We start from the raw sequence: 20,401 nt of genomic DNA, 5'->3' as shown, positions 1-20,401 counted from the left end.
TAAAGAGTAGCTATTACTGGGCATCTCTGAACATTATATCGATATTGCTTCTAGGGTCCCATTCAAAAGGTTGACTTTTAGTGTCTACTAAGGCTGAACATATGCATTCCTTATCATACAGCAATTCCACTCTCAGGTATATACCCCACTGAAATGCACATGTATGTTCATCAAAAAATAGGTTCTTGAATGTTCATAGCACCAAATAGTCCCAATCTGAGAACTATCAACTGTCCATTGGTAGTAAAGTTGACAAACACTTGTCCTATCACAAAATGGAACCTCTTAGAAGTGATAATAAAAGATGTACAACTACACCCAACAATAGACATGAATCTCATAAACACTGTTGAAAGCAGAAAGACACTAAAAACGACGCACCGAAGGATTCATTCCCATAAAATAACTCATTTTGTTGGAATAGGATAGAGTACCTTTGGGGACAAGGGAAATGCCTGGAGCAGGAATGAGGATGGCTGCTGGAGTGCTGGTAATGACAGTTCTGGATTCCTGTGCTTGGTTACACAAGTATGCTATGTTCCGATTGTAAAAATTCATTGGACTGTACGCTTAGGGTTTGCACGCTTTTTGTACGTTATGATTCACTAAAAGTTAAAAAAAAAAAAGTTACCCTTTTCCACGGAGGGCCTGGGATTCTTGGAATTCTGCCTAAACTCATTCAGTTCTGGTTTCAACACGAATCGATTACCCAACTTTCACTCCAACAACGGAGAACGGCCGGAGGGAGAGAAGCGTTTCGGAGGAGGGTTCAGCACCATACCCAGTTTTCAGGACGCTCCGTGCGCCCCCCACCCCCTACCCCCCGGGCTGGGAGAACAACCTGCTGCTGCTTTTAACTCAAGCGAGTCCCGGGTGCGCAGGCCACGGGTCTGCAGCGCCCAGACGCCTCCTGACGCGGCTCCGCCACCCACCGTTCCAACGCCAGGGGACGCCTGACCCCGTCGGGCCTGCGAAGCGCACTCCGCCGCCTGGGCCAGACTTCGGCCGGTCGCGACCTGCGGCTTCCCTGCTCCAGGTCCAGAGGGCAGCCGCGTGCAGCCGGGATGGTGACGGTTATCCTGCAGCCCGCAGGCCGCTGCAGCTGGGACGAGCCCGTGCGCATCGTCGTGCGCGGCCTGGCCCCGCGACAGCCCGTCACGCTGCGCGCGTCCCTGCGCGACGAGAAGGGCGCGCGCTTCCGGGCCCACGCGCGGTACCAAGCCGACGCCGGCGGCCTCCTGGACCTGGCGCGCGCGCCCGCGCTGGGCGGCAGCTTCGTGGGGCTCGAGCCCATGGGGCTGCTCTGGGCCCTGGAGCCGGATAAGCCTTTTTGGCGGTTTGTGAAGCGGGACGTGCAGACGCCTTTCGCCGTGGAGCTGGAGGTGCTCGACGGCCACGAGCCGGACGCCGGGCGCGTCCTGGGCCGGGCGGTGCACGAGCGCGACTTCCTGCGGCCGGGCGTGCGGCGGGAGCCGGTGCGCGCGGGCCGGGTGCGCGCCACGCTCTTCCTGCCCCCTGGTGAGTGTGGGCTGCTAGGGGGCGCGCGGCTGGGTGCCGTGGCGGCCAGTGGTTTCCGGTACTACTGCAGGCAGAGTTTAGCTCATCCGTTAGGACAGAGAAGCTGACAATGACTAAGCCAGTAGCCAAACAACCAAAATGGAGTATTTTGATGTGTTGGGCTCTGTGTTATGCGTTTTGCTTGTATTATCTCATTTAATCTCCATAATATCTCAATGAGGTGAGTACTGTTATTCGGCAGGTTAAAATAAAAAAGGGTCAGGATGGGTAGGTATGTGGTCCACTTTGTTTTAATAACTACTTTATAGATCTCATCAGCCCTATCAATCAAGGAAGCTGTTGCCATGTCACCCTTCTGTAGCGCCCTGGGTACACTGGGCCTCTTCTCCACTTCTTCATGCCCTTCTGTACCACAGATCACACTTTAGATTCTACTGGTTTTCTCACCTGAAGCCATCTCTGGATATTTATTTTTCTTTCCTATCTCTAAATAGACATCTGAAATATCAGTAGACACACACACAAAGCCAAGGGTCAATGCAACACAACATAAAGCTTTATTTCAAGATTCTTAATTTTATGTCCAATCCCCTAACAGAACACTATGAATCAACACTGTCTAAAACATGAAATTCCTCCTTTCGTGATGTAGTCAGTAATGAAAGACTTTGTTACTCAAGTTAGCCCTTGATAACTAAAGATTCTTAGAACCTTGTAGATAATTTATAGAATCATATGGGGGATAAACTCATTAATGAGAAGGTACCTTGTAGATTTTCCTTACAAGGTATTTGTATTCCTTTTGCATAATAACTCAGGGAGCTGTGTTTTTTTCTCTTTGATTCATAGAACCCACTAAAGAGATCTCTAAAAGGAAAGCAAATTCTTTAAATTGTATAATGTCTTTCCTTTATATTCTCTTCCCTAGGACCTGGACCTTTCCCGGGGATCATTGACATCTTTGGAATTGGAGGGGGCCTCATGGAATATCGAGCCAGCCTTTTGGCTGGTCATGGCTTTGCCACGTTGGCTCTAGCTTATTATAACTTTGAAGATCTCCCCAAGGAAATTGATGGCATACACCTGGACTACTTTGAAGAAGCCCTGTGCTACATGCTTCAACACTCCAAGGTTCTCCTAATGTCCTTTATTGTATCATTCTCTCTAGAAATACATCCAGGGAGGGTGTCACTTTGCACTCACCTGTGTCAGGTGCCCTGTTGCTGCTCAACTCTTCTTTCACAGAAATATCTTTTGGAGACTTCCTTAGCTTTAGGTGCCTATTTACACTTTCTCTGTCAGATGACTTAGTAAGACAGGATTAATTGTAAAAATCCATGTGAAGTTTTATTTAAAGGTATTATTCAGGAATTTGCATTTGTTATGCAAAATGAGTTTCTAATTTTTAGTTTTAACATTTTTTTAAAAAAAGATTGATTTATTCATTAGAGAGAGAGCATGAGCAAAGAGAAGAGTCAGAGGGAGAAGGAGAAGCAGACTCCCCACTGAGCAGGGAGCCTGATCCCAGGACCCTGAGATCATTACCAGAGCTGAAGGCAGAGGCTTAACTGATGGAGCCACCCAGGCGCCCCTACATGCTTTCTTTATTTAAGTTTTTAATTTTAATTCCAGTATAGTTAACATACAGTGTTATATTTCAGGTGTACAATATAGGGATTCAACAGCTCATCACAAGTGCATTCCTTAATCCCCATCACCTATTTAACCCATCCCCCTATCCACCTCCCCTCTGGTAACCATCAGTTTGTTCTCTGTAGTTAAGAGTCTGCTTCTTGATTTCTCTTTTTTTTTTTCCCTTTCTTTGTTTTGTTTCTTAAATTCCACATATGAGTGAAATCATGGTATTTGTCTTTCTCTGACTAACTTATTTCACTTAGCCTTATACTCTCTAGTTCTATCCATCTTGTTGCAAATGGCAAGATTTCATTCTTTTTTATGGCTGAATAATATTCCACTGTATATATATATATATATATATATACACATCACATCTTTATCCATTCATCTATTGATGCACACGTAGGCTGCTTCCATATCTTGGCTATTGTAAATAATGCTGCAATACCCATAGGGGGGCATGTATCCCTTTGAATTAGTGTTTTTGTATTTTGGGATAAATACCCAGTAGTGTGATTACTGGATTGTAGGGTAGCTCTATTTTTAACTTTTTGAGGAACCTCTATACTGTTTTTCACAGTGGCTGCACCAGGTTGCATTCCCACCGACAGTACATGGGTGTTCCTTTTTCTCCACATCCTCGCCAACACTTGTTTCTTGTGTTGTTGATTTTAGCCATTCTGATGGGTATGAGGTACTATCTCATTGTAGTTTTGATTTGCATTTCCCTGATGATGAGTAATGTTGAACATTTTTTTTTTAGATTTTTTTAAAAATTTGAGAGAAAGTGCACACAAGAGTGAATATGAGCAGGGGGAGGGGCAGAGGGAGAGGGAGAAGCAGACTCCCCTCTGAGCAGGGAGCCTGATGCAGGGCTTGATCCCGGGACCCTGAGATCATGACCTGAGCCAAAATCAAGAGTTGGACACTTAACCCACTGAACCACCCAGGTGCCTTGGGTGTTGAGTTTTATAAATTCTTTCTAAATTTTGGATACTAACCCTTTATCAGATATGTGATTTGCAAATGTCTTTTTCCATTCCTTAGGTTGTCTTTTAGTTTTGTTGATTGTTTACTTTTCTGTGCAGACTCTTTCTAATTTTTTAATCTTTAATTTTCTGATATCAGTGTGTTCTTAGATTTTGATCAGAACTTGCCCACATATTTCAGAAGCTAAGAACTACTTAATTTGACTCTGAAGTCTTACTTTGTTTCTATAAAGTTAATCATTTGCCAGTATATTTAGATGGGGTCTGGTGAGTCATTCACTTAGAACAGAACTTGGTTCCACAGAGTTAGATACCTTGGCACAGTGAGACGTAGATCATGTCCACCTAAATGAGGACCTGAACTTGACAGGCTCCGTGACTCAGCATTCTCTAGTGGATGATAGTCTGGAACATTTGTAATCAATACCCAGACTTGCCAATGAGTTGACAATTCATTTGCCATGTGTTCACCCAGATATTTTTTATGTGGGAAGAAACTCCTGTCAGCTGAGGTTGATACTCTTGTGGCCAACTCACAAATTAAAGTTAGCATTTCTAGTTATGTTAAAAAAAAGTGTTTTGTTTATTTATTTTTAAGATTTTGTTTATTTGACAGAGAGAGACACAGCGAGAGAGGGAACACAAGCAGGGGGAGTGGGAAAGGGAGAAGCAGGCTTCCCACGGAGCAGGGAGCCTGATGCGGGGCTTGATCCCAGGACTCTGGGATCATGACCTGAGCCGAAGGCAGACACTCAACCGACTGAGCCACCCAGGTGCCCCCCAAAAAAGTGTTTTAATAGGTAATACCTTTATTTTTTTTAAAGTAATCTCTGCCCAGTGTAGGGCTCGAATTCACAATCCTAAGATTGAGTCATGTGTGCTACCAACTGAGCCAGCCAGGAGCCCCATTTTATTTTTTTTCTGTCAGCCTCTAAAGGGACAGCTACTTCCGAGCCCCCATCTTCCCTCTACCCTCAGCTTAACTCAGACCCAAAGTATCAACACTCACTAGGTGAATTGATGTTGATGGAAAATATTGCCATCATTGTAGAACATTTTTCTATGAGATACATTCTTGACTCTTCTTTCTTCTTTTTTTCCAGGTAAAGGGCCCAGGCATTGGGCTTCTGGGCATTTCTTTAGGGGCTGATATTTGTCTTTCCATGGCCTCATTTTTGAAGAACATCTCAGCCACAGTTTCCATCAATGGATCTGGGTTCAGTGGAAACAGAGCCATATACTACAAGCAGACTTGCATCCCATCATTGGGCCATGATTTTAGGAGAATCAAGGTAGCTTTCTCAGGCCTCCTGGACATTGTGGATATTCGGAATGATATTGTAGGAGGACATGAGAACCCCAGCATGATTCCAATAGAGAAGGCCCAAGGGCCCATCCTCTTCATTGTTGGTCAGGATGACCATAACTGGAGGAGTGAGTTATATACCCAAATAGCCTCCAAACGGTTACAGGCCCATGGAAAGGAAAAACCCCAGATCATCTCTTATCCTGGGACTGGGCATTTTATTGAGCCTCCTTACTTCCCCCTATGCCCAGCTTCTGTGCACACATTAGTGAACAAACCTGTAATCTGGGGTGGGGAGCCCAGGGCTCATTCTAAGGCTCAGGAAGATGCTTGGAAACAAATTCTAACCTTTTTCTGCAAACATCTTGGAGGTACCCAGAATATAGCTTCCCCTAAATTGTAATGTGTTGGTCTGTTATTGACATGAGAAATTCGAGGTCAGATTCTGGTATTTAATAATCATATGTGAATCAGTTGTCCCATGGATAATATTAAATTCATGTCATGGATATTAATGATGTATTTTAGGTAACATTTTTAATACATTATGTTTTCATTAATTTTACTAATGTAACACATGCCTATTGTAGAAGATTCAATTAGAGGTATACAACACAAAAAGTAAAAAGCATCCCCTCTGTTAAAATTTGTATTTTCTTCTAGATTTTTTTTACTTAACACTTTGAGCCATGGATGAAATTTAAAGTTGAACAAATACTAGGTCACTTTTTTTTTTTTTTAATCACTGTGGGAGAATTGCCATCCAATGTTTGTTACTGGTTCAAATACAGGTAGCAGGGTAGAATTTTCATTGGCCAAACCTACAGAGAGGTGTTGGTATAAGGAAGCCAGGCTGACCTTTTCCTCATGGAGATCAGAGAAGAATCCTTTGGGAGGAGGAGTTGGGGTAAAGATGGGGAGCATCTCTAGAATAGGTAAGTCTAAACTCTGTTTCAAGGATGAATGACTATGACTTATTTTCCTGCTTCCTTGGCTTTAAGAATAGACTTTGGAAAATCATAGTGTGACATTCTTAGAGGCCTCATTCCTCATTTTCTTTGAGGGCTGCAAAGCATTGCGTAAGAGTATCTGAAGAGATAATAGTTGAGAATTGTTTCAAAACTGACAAAGACATCAAGCCACATATTCAAGAAGCACTATGTCTTAGCTTGGGCTGCTATAACAAAATACCATAGACTGGTTGACTGAAACAACAGACATTTATTTTTTTCTGGAGGCTGGGAAGTCCAAGATCAAGATTCCAGCAGATTTAGTTCCTGGTAATGGCCTTTTTCTGGCTGACAGATGGCTGCTTTCTCCCCATGTCCTCCTGTGGCAAAGAAAGAGAGCTCTGGTTTCTCTTCCTCTTTTTATTAGGGCACTAATTCCATCATGGGGGGCCTCACTCTCATGCCCTCATTTAAACCTAATAACATCCCAAAGGCCCCAGCTTCAAATGCCACCACATTGTGGGTTGGGATTTCAAATTAACGAATTTTGAGGTGACACATTCGGTTCATAACAACTATAAACTTCAGACAAGTATAAACAATGCCATACTTACCACAGAAAAATCATTTGTGGCAGTTTTATAACATAGCCATAAACCTTTGACATTTCTCCCACCAAGAGGTGGGAGATCTATACTCTTCTCTCAAATCTGGATGTGCTTCTGTTTCAATCAGTTGTGTGGAACATAACTGGTACTATGTAACTTCAGAGGCTAGATCATAAAAGGCTGTGAAGATCCCACCTTTTCTGCTGGGAACACTTGCTCTTGGAGCCCTGAGCCACCTTTAGGAGTTTGACTACTTTGAGCCTGTGACAATGTTAGGAAGCCAAAAATACATGGAGAGGCCAACTGTAGACATTCCCTGTGATTGTCCCAGTGAAGCCCAGCCTTCGAGTTATTTCCACCCAGGTACCAGATATGTGAGTGAAAAACCTCCAGATGATTCTAACTCCTAAGCCATTTAAAACTGAAGCCAACAAAGGCTTTGATTATCTGAAGCAGAGAAGAATTGTACCTGTCAAGCCCTGTCCAAATTGTGTATTTGTGAGCAAAATGATTATTTCATGTGACAATGTTTTGGGGTATGTTTCAGTTCGCTGTTGCTATGTAACAACTACCTCAAAAACATGGTGGCTTAAAACAGTAACCATTTGGGGTGCCTGGGTGTCTCAGTCAGTTGAGCGTTTCATTCTTGATTTTGGCTCAAGTCATGATCTCAGGGTTGTGTGATCAAGCCCAATATCGGACTCTACCAAGCATGGAAACTACTTAACATTCTGTCTCCCTCTCCCTCTGCCTGTCCCCAGTGTGCTTGCATACACTCTCGAAAAAAAAAGGGGGGGGGAAATAGTAACCATTTATTTTTCTCACTCACATGGCAGGGAGGTTGGTAGTGGCCATCATCTGGGAATTCAGACAGTCCTATGGGTTAGGAGGGTCTCCTAATATCTCTACACATGGGTTTTTTCACTGGCTACTTGGGCTTGGATCCAAGAGTGAGCATCCCAAAAGAGCAAGGCAAAATTGCATGGCATTCTTCTGACCTAGTCTTGGAAGCTACATAGCATCACTCTTGCCATACTCTAGTGGTCAAGGCAGTCCCAAAACCCCACCCAAGTTCAAGGAGAACACAGAGTCCACCTCTTAAAAGGAGAGTGGCAAGGTTCTAGAAGAATATAGGATGGGAAACATTGTAATCATTTTTTGAAAATCTGCCTTCTGTCCACAATGGTTCACATTCCTCCCATAGTTAGAATACACCTGTCCCTCTTTCAAGGCTCCTCAAAAATCTCATTCCATTCTAGTGTCATGCTCAGGCTCAAGGTCTAAGATTGCATCATCTATATCACATCTAGGTACAGATGAGGCTCCTCGGGTATAGCTCCTTGGGTATAGCTCCTCGAGTATCATTTTCAAAGTGAAAACCTGTAACTAAAGAAACAACTACACACACACACACAGAATACAACGGTGGGATAGGTATAAGATAACTCTTACATTCTTGTTCAAAAATGGGGGAAGTGGGGGTCCCCGGGTGGCTCAGTCATTAAGTGTCTGCCTTCAGCTCAGGTCATGATCCCAGGGTCCTGGGATTGAGCCACACATCGGGCTCCCTGCTCCGCGGGAAGCCTGCTTCTCCCTCTCCCACTCCGCCTGCTTGTGTTCCCTCTCTCGCTGTGTCTCTGTCAAATAATAAAATCTTAAAAAAAAAAAAAAATGGGGGAGAAAAAAAATGGGGGAAATGGGAGGCACACAACAGTCACTGGCCCCTAGCAATTCTGAAATCCAGCTGAGAACATTTTGCCAATTCTGTGGTGCCCATACACTCTCTGTAAGTTGTTCTCTGTAGCTCTTGGTTCTGCCCTCGGAGTTAAAACCTTTATTTTCCATAAAAAAAAAAAACTGAGTAACAACAAAACCTCCTCCGTCAGCTTCCTAGACGAAAAAGATCAGGAGTCCAAAGTTCTTTTCTTCTCTGCACTCTTTCTATTTTAGTTCAAATTTGTACTGCTACCAGAACAATTCTCTTAAGAACTATGTGGGTTTTCTAAAAACCTTAGTGAGGTTCACTTTATTAGATAAAACACACCACTATAAATCTATTTGAGGCAAGAAGTTCTCTACCTGGGGCTCCCTGTGAGTATGCGGAGGGTAATACCCTTAAGATTCTAAGAATCTATTATTTAATAGATAGGATCTGCTGGGGACACCTTAAAATCTTCAGAGGGCCTTCTCTCAGTCTGAAATGTTCTATGAAGCACTACCTCAAATCTTTCTGAGGTCTTTACAAAGTATCCCCCATAGACCCACTCTGGATTTGACTTTGGTCTGAGGTCCTGTCTTAATTAAAGACTAATTTACCATACGGGGAGGCTGGGAAAGAGAAATAGTATTATTGTCAAACTTGGCAAGTCCTGGTTCCTTCACATGTAACAGTTCATTCTTTTCTTTCTCTTGCACTTTATCATAGGCAGCAGAAGCCAGATGGCACTATCAGTACTCTGCTGGGAAATCCCCTCAGCCAGATTATTGAATTCATTTAGGTATATTTTCCATTTTTCACATGACTGCCAAGTGTCAGTGTTGCCTTCAGCTTCCAGTAAGTTTTTACTGCTTTCCTTTAGGCCCTCAATAATAGCCTCCATGGGGTCCTTTAGGCTTTCACTAACAGTCTCCTTGAAGCCCTTCCAGCTTCCACCTGCCACCTAGTCCTAAAGGCAACTGTGATTCCTGTGTAAATGGGCAGGTCCAGGGATTGCTTGAGTTTTCTCATAGCATGGTATCTGACTTTCAAGAATGAATGTCCCAAGAAAGGATGGCAGAAATACATGGCATTTTTTATGACCTAGCTCTGGAAGTCACATAGCATCACTTCAACTGTACTCCATTGTTCGAGGGTAAACACAAAGACGTCAGGTGCAAGGAAAGTGGCTATAGACTCTTATCTCCTGATAAGGGAATTGCAAGATTCCTAGAAGAGCATCTGAAATGGGAGTTGTTTTTCAGTGATCTTGGCAATCTGTCCACGGAATTGTTTGTTATGTAGGAACACTGCTGAAAAGAAAGCTAAAGATTAAAAAAACCTTACTAGCAACCACAGAAAAAAGACAACCTTCAAAGGAACAACAATAAATCTAACAACTGACTTAAAAACAGCAATAATGGAAACGGCAAACCACTGGAATGATACCTTCAAAGTGTTGACAGAAAATATGTGACAGCCTAGAAGCCTATACTAGCAAAAGAGATACTTAAATATGAAAGCATTTATTTTTCATAAAGGTTATTGAAAAAAAATGAATGAAATCAGAATAAAGTCATTTTCAGAGAAATATAAATTGAGATAATATAGCATATCTGCAATAAAGGAAAAACTAAAGAGTATTCTTCAAGCACAAGGAAAATGATTCCAGGGGAGACCACATAGATGAAGGAAGAAATGGAATATAATGAAGAGGTTAAATATGTAGAGAAATCTAAATAAAATTTTTTTAAAGATTTTATTTATTTGAGAGAGAGAGCGCACAAGTGGGAGCGGGCGGGGAGAGGGAGAAGTAGGCTCCCCACTGAGCAGGGAGCCCAACAAAGGGCTCGATCCCAGGACCCCAGGATGGTGACCTGAACCAAAGGCACTCTTAACCAACTGAGCCACCCAGGTGCCCCAATAAATATTTACAAATAATATACTATGGAGTTTAAAATACACATAGGATTAAATTGCATATGTAGGAAGGAAATGAGTGGAAATGTTCTAAGATCACTGCATTTTTCACAAGGTGGTAAAAATACTAATTTTTATTTAATGTTAATAAATCAAGAGTTATTACCATAAGCTAATACAGGAGGTAAATGGAATAATTTTTATATAAAGTTTTTATTATTTAGAGAGAGAGAGCACACATGAGTGGTGGAGGGGCAGAGGGAAAAGGAGAGAGTCTCAACCAGACTCCATGCTGAGCACAGAGCCCCATGCAGGGCTTGATCCCACAACCCTGAGATCATGACCTGAGCTAAAATCAAGAGTTGGCCGCTTAACCAACTGAGCCACCCAGGCCATCCTGAATAATTTTTAAAAAGCTAAAAGAAGATAAAAAATATAGAATAAGCAGGTAGAAAATAAATAATAATTTAAACTCAAACAGATAGATCAGTAATTACATTAAGTGTAAATGGACTATACATTCCAGTAAAGAACAAAATATCAGGTTGATTTTCCTAGTATGTTCAATTTTCTGCTCTAAAAAATGGGTTTAGATCATATATAGTATTGATTTCCTGTCAGAGAGTAAGAGATGGACACCTTAACCTCAAGTCAGAGTAGGTATATGTATAGGGTATAAAGTAAAAGTATAAAATAACAGAATTATGACAGTTAAACCTTGTTCTAAGAATTTGTCATCGATGAATAATGAAATAAAATCTTACTGAGGGGCGCCTGGGTGGCTCAGTTGGTTAAGCGACTGCCTTCAGCTCAGGTCATGATCCTGGAGTCCCTGGATCGAGTCCCGCATCGGGCTCCCTGCTCAGCGGGGAGTCTGCTTCTCCCTTTGATCCTCCCCCATCTCGTGTTCTCGCTCTCTCTCTCAAATAAATAAATAAAAAAAATCTTAAAAAAAAAAATCTTACTGAGAATTAAAGTCAGTTTAACCAATCTGTTTAAACTCTATCTCCTATGTATATTCAAAATGGATTCATATTAGGTATTAATTATATAGCATCTACTTTTTCAAGGTGAAATAAACCTGCTGAGTACCTTGTTGAAAGCAACTCCAAAAGAAACAGAAAAGCTTTTATTTTCTGTTGTTGCCTTCAGTCATTCAACTTCACTCAACAAATATTTATTGAAAGCCTGCTACGTGGGATGCAATGTTCTAAGCTCCTGGCACAGATGAACAAAGATAACAAAGTCTTTGCTGTCAAGAGCATTTATTCTAGTTGGGAAGTGAGAAAATAAAATGATAAATGCTGTGAAGAATAAAAAAAATATTAGAGCATGATGAGAGAGGGGATTTTTTAAAAGATTTTTATTTATTTATTTGACAGAGAGAGAGATAGCGAGAGCAGGAACACAAGCAGGGGGAGTGGGAGAGGGAGAAGCAGGCTCCCCGCCGAGCAGGGAGCCTGATGTGGGACTCGATCCCAGGATCCTGGGATCATGACCTGAGCCAAAGGCAGACGCCCAACGACTGAGCCACCCAGGCGCCCGAGAGAGGTGATATTTTAAATAGACTGGTGAAGGAAGTATTTGAATAGGTAGTCTTTGAGCAGAGTCCTGATTGGAGGATGAGGGAGTGGGTCAAACTTCAGGCTGAGGGAATTTAAATAGGCAATGCTTCTGAATAGTCATTTCCCCAAAGAAAATATACAAGTTGCCAATAAGCACATGAGAAGATGCTCAGTATCATTAGGAAAATACAAATTAAAGCCACAATGAGGGGCGCCTGCATGGCTCAGTCGGTTAAGCGTCCGCCTTCGGCTCAGGTTATGATCTCAGGGTCCTGGGATCGAGCCCTGCATCGGGCTCTCTGCTCAGCTGCGAGTCGGCTTCTTCCTCTCCCTCTGTGATCTCTCTGGCTCTCACTCTCTCTCAAATAAATAAATAAAATCTTTAAAAAACAAAGCCACAGTGAGATACCACTTCTCACCACTAGAATTGCTATAATGAAAAAGACAGAGGGATAACTGGCTGGCTCAGTCGGTAGAGCATGTGACTCCTGATCTTGGGGTTGCGAGTTTGAGCCCCATGCTGGGCGTGGAGCCTACTTAAAAAAAAAAAAAAAGATAAAAACAAGTGTTGGTGAGGATGTGGAGAAACTGGGTACAGGGTTTCTTTTTGGGGTGATAAAATTGTTCTTGAATTAGTGGTGGTGGTGGTTACACAACCTTGTGAATATACTAAAACCACTGAATTGTACACTTTAAATAAGTGAGTTGTATGGTATGTAAATTAAATCATACTACATAAAGATGTTTTTCTTTTAAGTAGAATACACTCATAAGATTTGCTTTCAGCTGAATAAAAACTTAAAGTAAATGTTTTATGTAAGATTCAAAAATTGGTAAAAGTAAAAAATATATTGTTTAAAGATACAAACATGGGGCACCTGGGTGGCTTAGTTGGTTAAGTGTCCAACTCTCAATTTCAGCTCAGGTCATGATCTCAGGGTGGTGACATCAAGCCCCATGTCAGGCTCTGCACTCAGTGGGGAGTCTGCTTGGAATTCTCTCTCTCCCCCTCCATCTGCCCTTCCCCCGGGATGCTCTCTCTCTCAAATAAATAAATAAATCTTATTTTAAAAAAGTATCCATTAGCATTGCAATTCCTCTACATCTTCCCATTTTTTTAAATTTTATTTTTTTTAAAGTAATCTCTACACCCAAAATGCTCAAACTCACAACCCTGAGATCAAGAGTCACATGCTCTACTGACTGAGCCAACCAGGTGCCCCTACATCTTCCCATTTTACTTTAAGATTTTATTTTCAAGTAATCTCTACACCCCATGTGGGGCTCAAACTCACAACCCCGAGATTCAAGAGTTGCATGCTCTACCGATCAAGACAGCCAGGCACCTGTCTTCCCATTTTAATCTCATAAATACATGAATGGGTGGTGCTCTTGATACCGAATGGTTCTCTTGTCTTATGTTGCTGTTCTCTACTAACTTGTATATGTATGTATATATATATTTATATATATACACACATATATATGATACAATATCTTGCCCATTACAATTATAATTTCAGACCTTTAAATTTTATTTTAAAAAATGTTTTCCAAGACTTAATGGATTTGAGAGAGAGAGAGAGAGAGCACGAGCAGGGGGAGGGGCAGAGGGAGAAGCAGACTCCCCACTGAGCAGGGAGCCTGATGTGGCTCGATCTCAGAACCCTGGGATCATGACCCGAGCTAAAGGCAGACACTTAACCAACTGATCCACCCAGGTGCCCCGACACGATTAAACTTTAATCACATAAAGAGATGAGAAGGGACAACAGGGTTCTTCAGAAGGAGTGTCTCCCATATTATGCCATCCCTTCTAAGATCTTCACCGATCACAGAAATGCCAATCAGCGTCTATATATCTACCTCACTTCATGCTCAGAAAGAAATGAGAAGGCTTTGGTCTACTCTAAGGTGAACTAACTATATATAATCTGCATGAAAGTATCAATATTTTTTTTGGATTTTCTTCATAATCCCAGGATTCTGACTATAGCTTTTATTTGGTCTCAGGTATGGCCAAAGCCTGGAGCTATATGAGCTTTGGCACTGGTTAAAGTAAATATTGCATAGTCACTGTGTATCCTAAGCCAATATTGATGTTTCTACTAGTTCCTAGTAATTCTTGCTGGAAGGTCCAAGTTTTTACATGTTGTTCTTGATGATTTGAGCATAAGACATTCCTCTAAGACCCAGCAAATGCCATTCAGTTTATCCAAGGATATTATCACCTCCTAGACAAGTTCAAGGTCCTATGGTAGAGATTCCAGATGTCCTAATTAGAGACCACACTCAAGATGTGAAGGACCACCAGTGGAAATAATGCTATGTAGTCTAAATCTATGTAGTCCACTGGGTAGGGCAGAATTAGTTTGTGCAGCTGGAGGAAACACTGACAGGACATTAGGCAGGAAAGATAATTCCAGTTAGCAGGACCTGAGTCTGACTGATATTGACAATATTATAATAGAAAATTGTGATATTATAAGAGGAAAGTCTATCTGGGGAGAAGATTTGGACTTTAAAGCTTAGGGTAAAAAGATGAGGGGATGAGAGCACTGTCTTCTGGCTGTTTTTCCTGGGCTTTCAAGAAATCAGAACAGGCAGGGAGCATTCAGCTGGTCTCTCCCCAGACCAGATTCTCTGACTTTTCTTCTCAGGATGTTGAAGGGCAAATTTATTTAGTCCTCCATAGATCACCACAAACTTACCCAGTAATAGAGGTAAAAGAAGAAGGTTTCCAAGGGCCAATGAATAGACACACTATTGGGAAGAGACCCAATGACTCACCAGAAATCCAGCTCTCACTATAATATACAACCAGACTTCTGGAAAATCTATGTTGGCTACTAGGATCATAGGATAAGGGCAGAGGACATTCAGATTGACCAGACTGAATTGGGGGAGAGGGGGTCTCACAGTGAGCACTCTCCTCTGAATATAATGTTCCAAGAGTTAGATGCTATTTCTGTGTTTGATGAGATTATGGAGATTACCATGATCCTTCATATGGGATGTTAGAGAACAACTGCAGTCTTGGAAAATTATAACAGAAGGAATCAGGAATGATGAAAGAGGCCATCTGAATCAGCCTGAGACAGGCTGCCCCAGTTGCCCAAATAATCTGCTTTTCACTAAAATGCAAAGAAACTGGCATTCCTATTTTCTCAAAAATTTACATCCTGCTCTTCCAAACAGTTAGAAGCAGAGCTACTGCAGGGCATGGATGGTGTTGGTGGTGAATAGCTGGAGAATTGGGCAAATAGAAAATGTATTTCTGTGGGGTGCCTGGCTGGCTCAGTAGGTAGAGCATGCAACTCTTGGGGTTGTAAGTTTGAGCCTGATGTTGGGTGTAGAGATTACTTAAAAATAAAATTCTTTAAGGGCAGCTGGCTGGCTTAGTCAGTTAAGCATCTGCCTTCAGCTCAGGTCATGATCCCAGGGTCCTGGGATCCAGTCCCACATCAGGCTCCCTGCTCAGGGGGGGAGTCTGCTTCTCCCTCTACCCCATACCCCTGCTCGTAATCTCTCTCTCTCATGCTCTATCTCTCTCTCAAATAAAAATCTTAAAAAAATAAGATCCTTTAAAGAGTGTATTTTTGTGAGCTAGTGTTTCATTCTGTTCATACAACTGTTTCTTTGTCAAACTATCTGGTTATTGCTTACTAGTGATTTAATAAAATTACAACAGTAAGTGATGTAGCACCTGAAAGAGTTAATCTCTCAAACTCCCCAGTAACAGCTGCCACTAGGGCAACACTCCTGGCAAACACTCAACATAACTTCTGTAATTCAAAGTTCTGGAAACTGAGCCAAGAGCAGGCTCACCAGGCTAAGAATAAAGCTGTTTTTGTATCCAGACAGCAAGTAGCTGTTTTGAAAACTATTTAATCTCTCTAAACCATTTAATCTCTCTGAACGTAGGGAACTTTTCCTTAAAGACTAAGGACAAGGCCCCTCAAAGGGAGAGACATGTGGCCCTAATGTCCTTTCTAGACCTGTTACAATATCAGATTCCTCATATGCCTGAGTCCAGATGCTTTGGACAAGGGAAATATTCAAGTATTTCAGGGGATTTAGATACAGGATGAGAGATAATGCAAATTCTTGGAAACCTCAATCAAATGGGAAAGACTAAATGTTCAAGGATACGGATGAAGAAGGGCCTGAGGTGGATAGCTTTTCCTAACTCCAAAGTGGGACACAGAAGATCAAAGGTATTCTTTTTGGTGATTTCATCAGGCCCTAATACTGTTCTTTGTTGTTTAAACCTTTTATTTTGAAATAATTTTAGACCCACAGAAATGTTACAAAACTCGTACAGGGTTCCCTATACCATTCCTCCCCTTTCCTTAATGTTAGCACCTTACATAACCATGTCACAAATATAGAAGTCAGGAAGTGAACATTGATAGAATACTATGTAACCATGAGACTATTATTGCAATTAAGTTATTGCTATCTTGGAGAAAGAACTTCCTCAAATGTATACTGGCTGCTAAAAAATGGAAATGTGGAGCTCTCTTGTCCCACCAAACCTGTAAACAGGAAATAGTACCAGGCCAGATCATGAGTGAAATCATAGCTGATACTGGGGTAACTGGGAATCCATTCCCACTTCCAACCTTTTCCCCTTCAACTCTCAGTTGGGTTATTGGAAAAATAGATGGATCTCAGATGTCAATTGAGGATTACAGAAAACTAATGTAATGAATCTGTAACTGTTTTTCTATAGGAAGATCTTTCTAAATCATCCCTAACTGCGGGGCGCCTGGGTGGCTCAGTCGTTAAGTGTCTGCCTTTGGCTCAGGTCATGATCCCAGGGTGCTGGGATCGAGTCCCGCATTAGGCTCTCTGCTCGGTGGGAAGCCTGCTTCTCCCTTTCCCACTGTTCTCTCTTGCTCGCTGTATCTCTCTGTCAAATAAATAAATAAAATCTTTTTTTTTTTTTAAAGATTTTATTTATTTATTGAGACAGAGAGCATGAGAGGGAGGAGGGTCAGAGGGAGAAGCAGACTCCCTGCCGAGCAGGGAGCCCGATGCGGGACTCGATCCCAGGACTCCAGGATCATGACCTGAGCCGAAGGCAGTCGCTTAACCAACTGAGCCACCCAGGCGCCCTAAATAAATAAAATCTTAAAAAAAAAAATCATCCCTTGATTGGTATCCTTTTATTGATCTTACTAGGGCATTGTTTTTAATCCCAATACTTTTTTTTTTTTTTTTTACATATTACCTACCCCTAAAATAGGGACACAAAAATTAATTTTTATGTTTAATATTGGAGATAGTATGCTACATATCTGGGTTTTAAGCTACAGCTACTTCATCAAGTCACTAGACAAATTTGTTAGATTTGTTAGATTTGACAAATTTGACAGATTTGTTAGATTCTAAATAAATTAGAATTTGTATGAAGCCACCCCCCTTTCTTATAGCAACTGATTCTTTTTCAGATTATGGGCAACCCACCCCGGCAGTTGGCCTGTAAAGTACCTATTTCTTCCATAGAGTTCCTAAGTGCAGAATTCCCCACAGGAAGGCATTTTCAATGGCCTAGCCTCTCCCCCCCCCCTTTTTTTTTTAAAGATTTTATTCATCCATTTGACAGAGACATAGAAGAGAGCACGCACAAACAGGGGAATGGCAGAGGAAGAGGGAGAAGCAGGCTCCCCACTGAGCAGGGAGCCCAACGTGGGGCTCGATCCCAGGACCCAAGGCCTCCCTCTTAGCTGCTTTTCCCTCATGTGCCATTTCTGTGCCTCTTCACAGCAACCTAGGTATCAGGGAAGGGAGAGGGAGAAGCCACCTTTTTCTTTGCCTTTCTGAAATCTGAGTACAGATTGCATTTTTTTTTTTTTTTAAGATTTTATTTATTTATTTGACAGAGAGATAGCGAGAGCAGGAACACAAGCAGGGGGAGTGGGAGAGAGAGAAGGAGGCTTCCTGCCGAGCAGGGAGCCCGATGTGGGACTCGATCCCAGGACCCTGGGATCATGACCTGAGCCGAAGGCAGAGGCTTAACGACTGAGCCACCCAGGCGCCCCAGATTTCATTTTTTAAATTTCTTTTTTCTTTTCTTTCTTCTTCTCTTTCTCTTTCTTTGGGCAGGCAGCAGAGGGAGAGGGAGAATCTCAAGCAGGCTCCACACCCAGCACGGAGCCTGATGTGTGGGTTGATCTCATGACCCTGAGATCATGACCTGAGCTGAAATCAAGAGTCAGACACTTAACCTGTTAAGTCACCCAGGCGCCCTTGAGAGCAGATGTCAACTGTGCTGGTGGCTGCTGCAGCCTAGGTAAATTCTTTGTAAGCTGAGTGTTCCTAGATTGAGCACAGCTGCAACACTTTATTTTTTAAAAGATTTTATTTATTTATTTGAGAGAGAGAGAGAGCACGAAGAGGGAGAGGGAGAAGTAAACTTCCTGCTGAGCAGAGAGCCCAACCCAGGGCTCAATCCCAGGACCCTGGGATCATGACCGGAGCCGAAGGCAGATGCTTAACCGACTGGGCCACCCAGGCGCCCCAGCCTGCAACACTTTACACAACAGGTATTTTAAATACCCAACAGCAGTTACTTCAGGAGGTAGAGCTGTCAAAGCTCACTGAAATTCTGAGATCTGGGACCTAGTCTGGCTTCTTTTTGTTCAGTTTTTAAAAATATGTATTGAGCTTCCACTTGCTGGGCATCTTCTGTGTGTTCCATCCACCTTGTTGTGTAACCAAGTAGGCTGAGCTGAATGGTCAGGTTCAGCTAAAGAAAGGCACTGGCAAAAATGTGAAGGGCAAGAGGAGAGTGAGGTGAAGGTATTTATTCCCTCCCCACTCCTCCTACCACACCACCATGGCTACCAGTCTCCTGCCAGGCAGCCCTCTGCCCTTGAGCCTTCAGGGTCCAAGGTTCTGCACCCAACCTTGTTTGTTTTTTGACCTTGCCAATGCCTTTGTAAATAGTCCCTTTATGAAACTCTCCGCAAATTACCCAATTGGAAAGTGCCACTTGTTTCCTGCCAGAACTCTGACACAACAACACTGACACTGCCAGTGACCAGATTTGTGAATTGAAAAGCAAAACTCTTGGGGCACCTGGGTGGCACAGTGGTTAGGCGTCTGCCTTTGGCTAGGGTCGTGATCCCAGCGTTCTGGGATCTAGCCCCACATGGAGCCCCGCATGGGGCATCGGGCATCGGGCTCCCTGCTAGTTGGGAAGCCTCCTTCTCCCTCTGCTTGCCATTTCCCCTGCTTGTGCTCTTTCTCTCTCTCTCAAATAATAAAAATAGTAAGTCTTAAGAAAAGCAAAACTCTTACTAAGCACCTGCTATATAGTTTTATCAGTCCGGTGTTTTTACCTGTATTAGCCCATGTAATCATCACAATATGCCTTTTACAGACAAGGAGACTGGATTCAGAGACTTAATTACATATTTTGCTAAGGATCACCAGGCTATTGAGCAGGATCAGACTGGAATTCAGGTAGATCTCACTCCATAAACATCTACCTGCTCTGAAAGCCACCCTTGGTACCCTTAGCTTTAGGGAAAAGGCTCGGTAAAGGATTGAGGCAAGGGAAGGATTAGGCTGTTTCCCCACTGATCATCTGAATTACAATCACCTGGGATACTTTATAAAACTCCAGATTCTTGGAACTGCCAGTATCTTTCCCAATCTCGGCCGTCTTTGTACCTCTATTTCACACTCACTGCGCAGGATTGCACAATAATGAACTCTTACTTTAGCAGCTACTTTCTTCCGATCAGACGCTAGTGGATTTGCACAAACACTAGGAGACCTCACACAGCGGCTTAGAGTGTCTCACGTGAGTCCAAAAGAAGAAGCGCAAAGGTTCCAACTGCGATTGCTTCCCAGGGAGGTGGAGAGGCGCCTGGCTGGACACTTGACCGAGGAGGGCTGACTCCCCTGTTCCGCAGAAATCGAGATGGCGGCGACGGTGATCCTGCAGCCCGCGGGCCGCTGCAGCTGGGACGAGCCCGTTCGCATCGCCGTGCGCGGCTTGGCCCCGCGACAGCCCGTCACGCTGCGCGCGTCCCTGCGCGACGAGAAGGGCACGCTCTTCCGGGCCCACGCGCGGTACCAAGCCGACGCCGGCGGCCTCCTGGACCTGGAGCGCGTGCCCGCGCTGGGCGGCAGCTTCACGGGGCTCGAGCCCATGGGGCTGCTCTGGGCCCTGGAGCCCGAGAAACCCCTGGTGCG

At 43.1% G+C, this 20,401-nt stretch overlaps 2 protein-coding genes, 1 long non-coding RNA gene and 1 other non-coding gene across 4 annotated transcripts in view; 2 read left to right on the top strand and 2 right to left on the bottom strand.

Moving 5' to 3' along the window:
- Nucleotides 1-1,064: 1,064 nt before the first annotated feature.
- On the top strand, nucleotides 1,065-5,966 carry LOC102736135 (peroxisomal succinyl-coenzyme A thioesterase). Its single transcript, XM_006730952.3, has 3 exons — nucleotides 1,065-1,518; nucleotides 2,447-2,649; nucleotides 5,249-5,966. The coding sequence occupies exons 1-3, from the start codon at nucleotides 1,065-1,067 to the stop codon at nucleotides 5,852-5,854; spliced, it is 1,263 nt and encodes a 420-aa protein (XP_006731015.2). The 3' UTR covers nucleotides 5,855-5,966.
- LOC115940141 (small nucleolar RNA SNORD56) lies at nucleotides 5,126-5,196 on the bottom strand. Its single transcript, XR_004074938.1, has one exon. It is a non-coding gene; the product is annotated as a small nucleolar RNA SNORD56 (small nucleolar RNA).
- Nucleotides 5,967-6,652: 686 nt separating the features above from the next.
- On the bottom strand, nucleotides 6,653-11,905 carry LOC115940136 (uncharacterized). The gene is made up of 2 exons (XR_014148370.1): nucleotides 8,462-11,905; nucleotides 6,653-6,781 (listed from the first exon to the last, which is right to left on the bottom strand). It is a non-coding gene; the product is annotated as an uncharacterized LOC115940136 (long non-coding RNA).
- Nucleotides 11,906-19,004: 7,099 nt separating this feature from the next.
- LOC102735642 (acyl-coenzyme A thioesterase 6) overlaps nucleotides 19,005-20,401 on the top strand; it is a 5,971-nt gene continuing 4,574 nt past the window's right edge. The window contains exon 1 of the mRNA XM_081829747.1: nucleotides 19,005-20,396. Within this exon, the coding sequence (XP_081685873.1) occupies nucleotides 20,127-20,396 (270 nt within the window). The 5' untranslated portion in view covers nucleotides 19,005-20,126. The remainder of the gene's footprint in view (nucleotides 20,397-20,401) is intronic.

The sequence above is a fragment of the Leptonychotes weddellii genome, chromosome 9 (assembly GCF_054177405.1).
Source record: "Leptonychotes weddellii isolate Sample4059 chromosome 9, ASM5417740v2, whole genome shotgun sequence".
NCBI lineage: Eukaryota > Metazoa > Chordata > Mammalia > Carnivora > Phocidae > Leptonychotes > Leptonychotes weddellii.
The sequence above is the reverse complement of the archived record's forward strand: the minus strand, read 5'-3'. Positions and strand labels throughout refer to the sequence as shown.

Coding starts and splice junctions, on each gene's coding strand:
- LOC102736135 (XM_006730952.3), top strand. CDS start 1,065: ATGGTGACGGTTATCCTGCAGCCCGCAGGCCGCTGCAGCTGGGACGAG. Junction 1,519..2,446: donor CACGCTCTTCCTGCCCCCTG/GTGAGTGTGGGC, acceptor TCTCTTCCCTAG/GACCTGGACCTTTCCCGGGG. Junction 2,650..5,248: donor ACATGCTTCAACACTCCAAG/GTTCTCCTAATG, acceptor CTTTTTTTCCAG/GTAAAGGGCCCAGGCATTGG.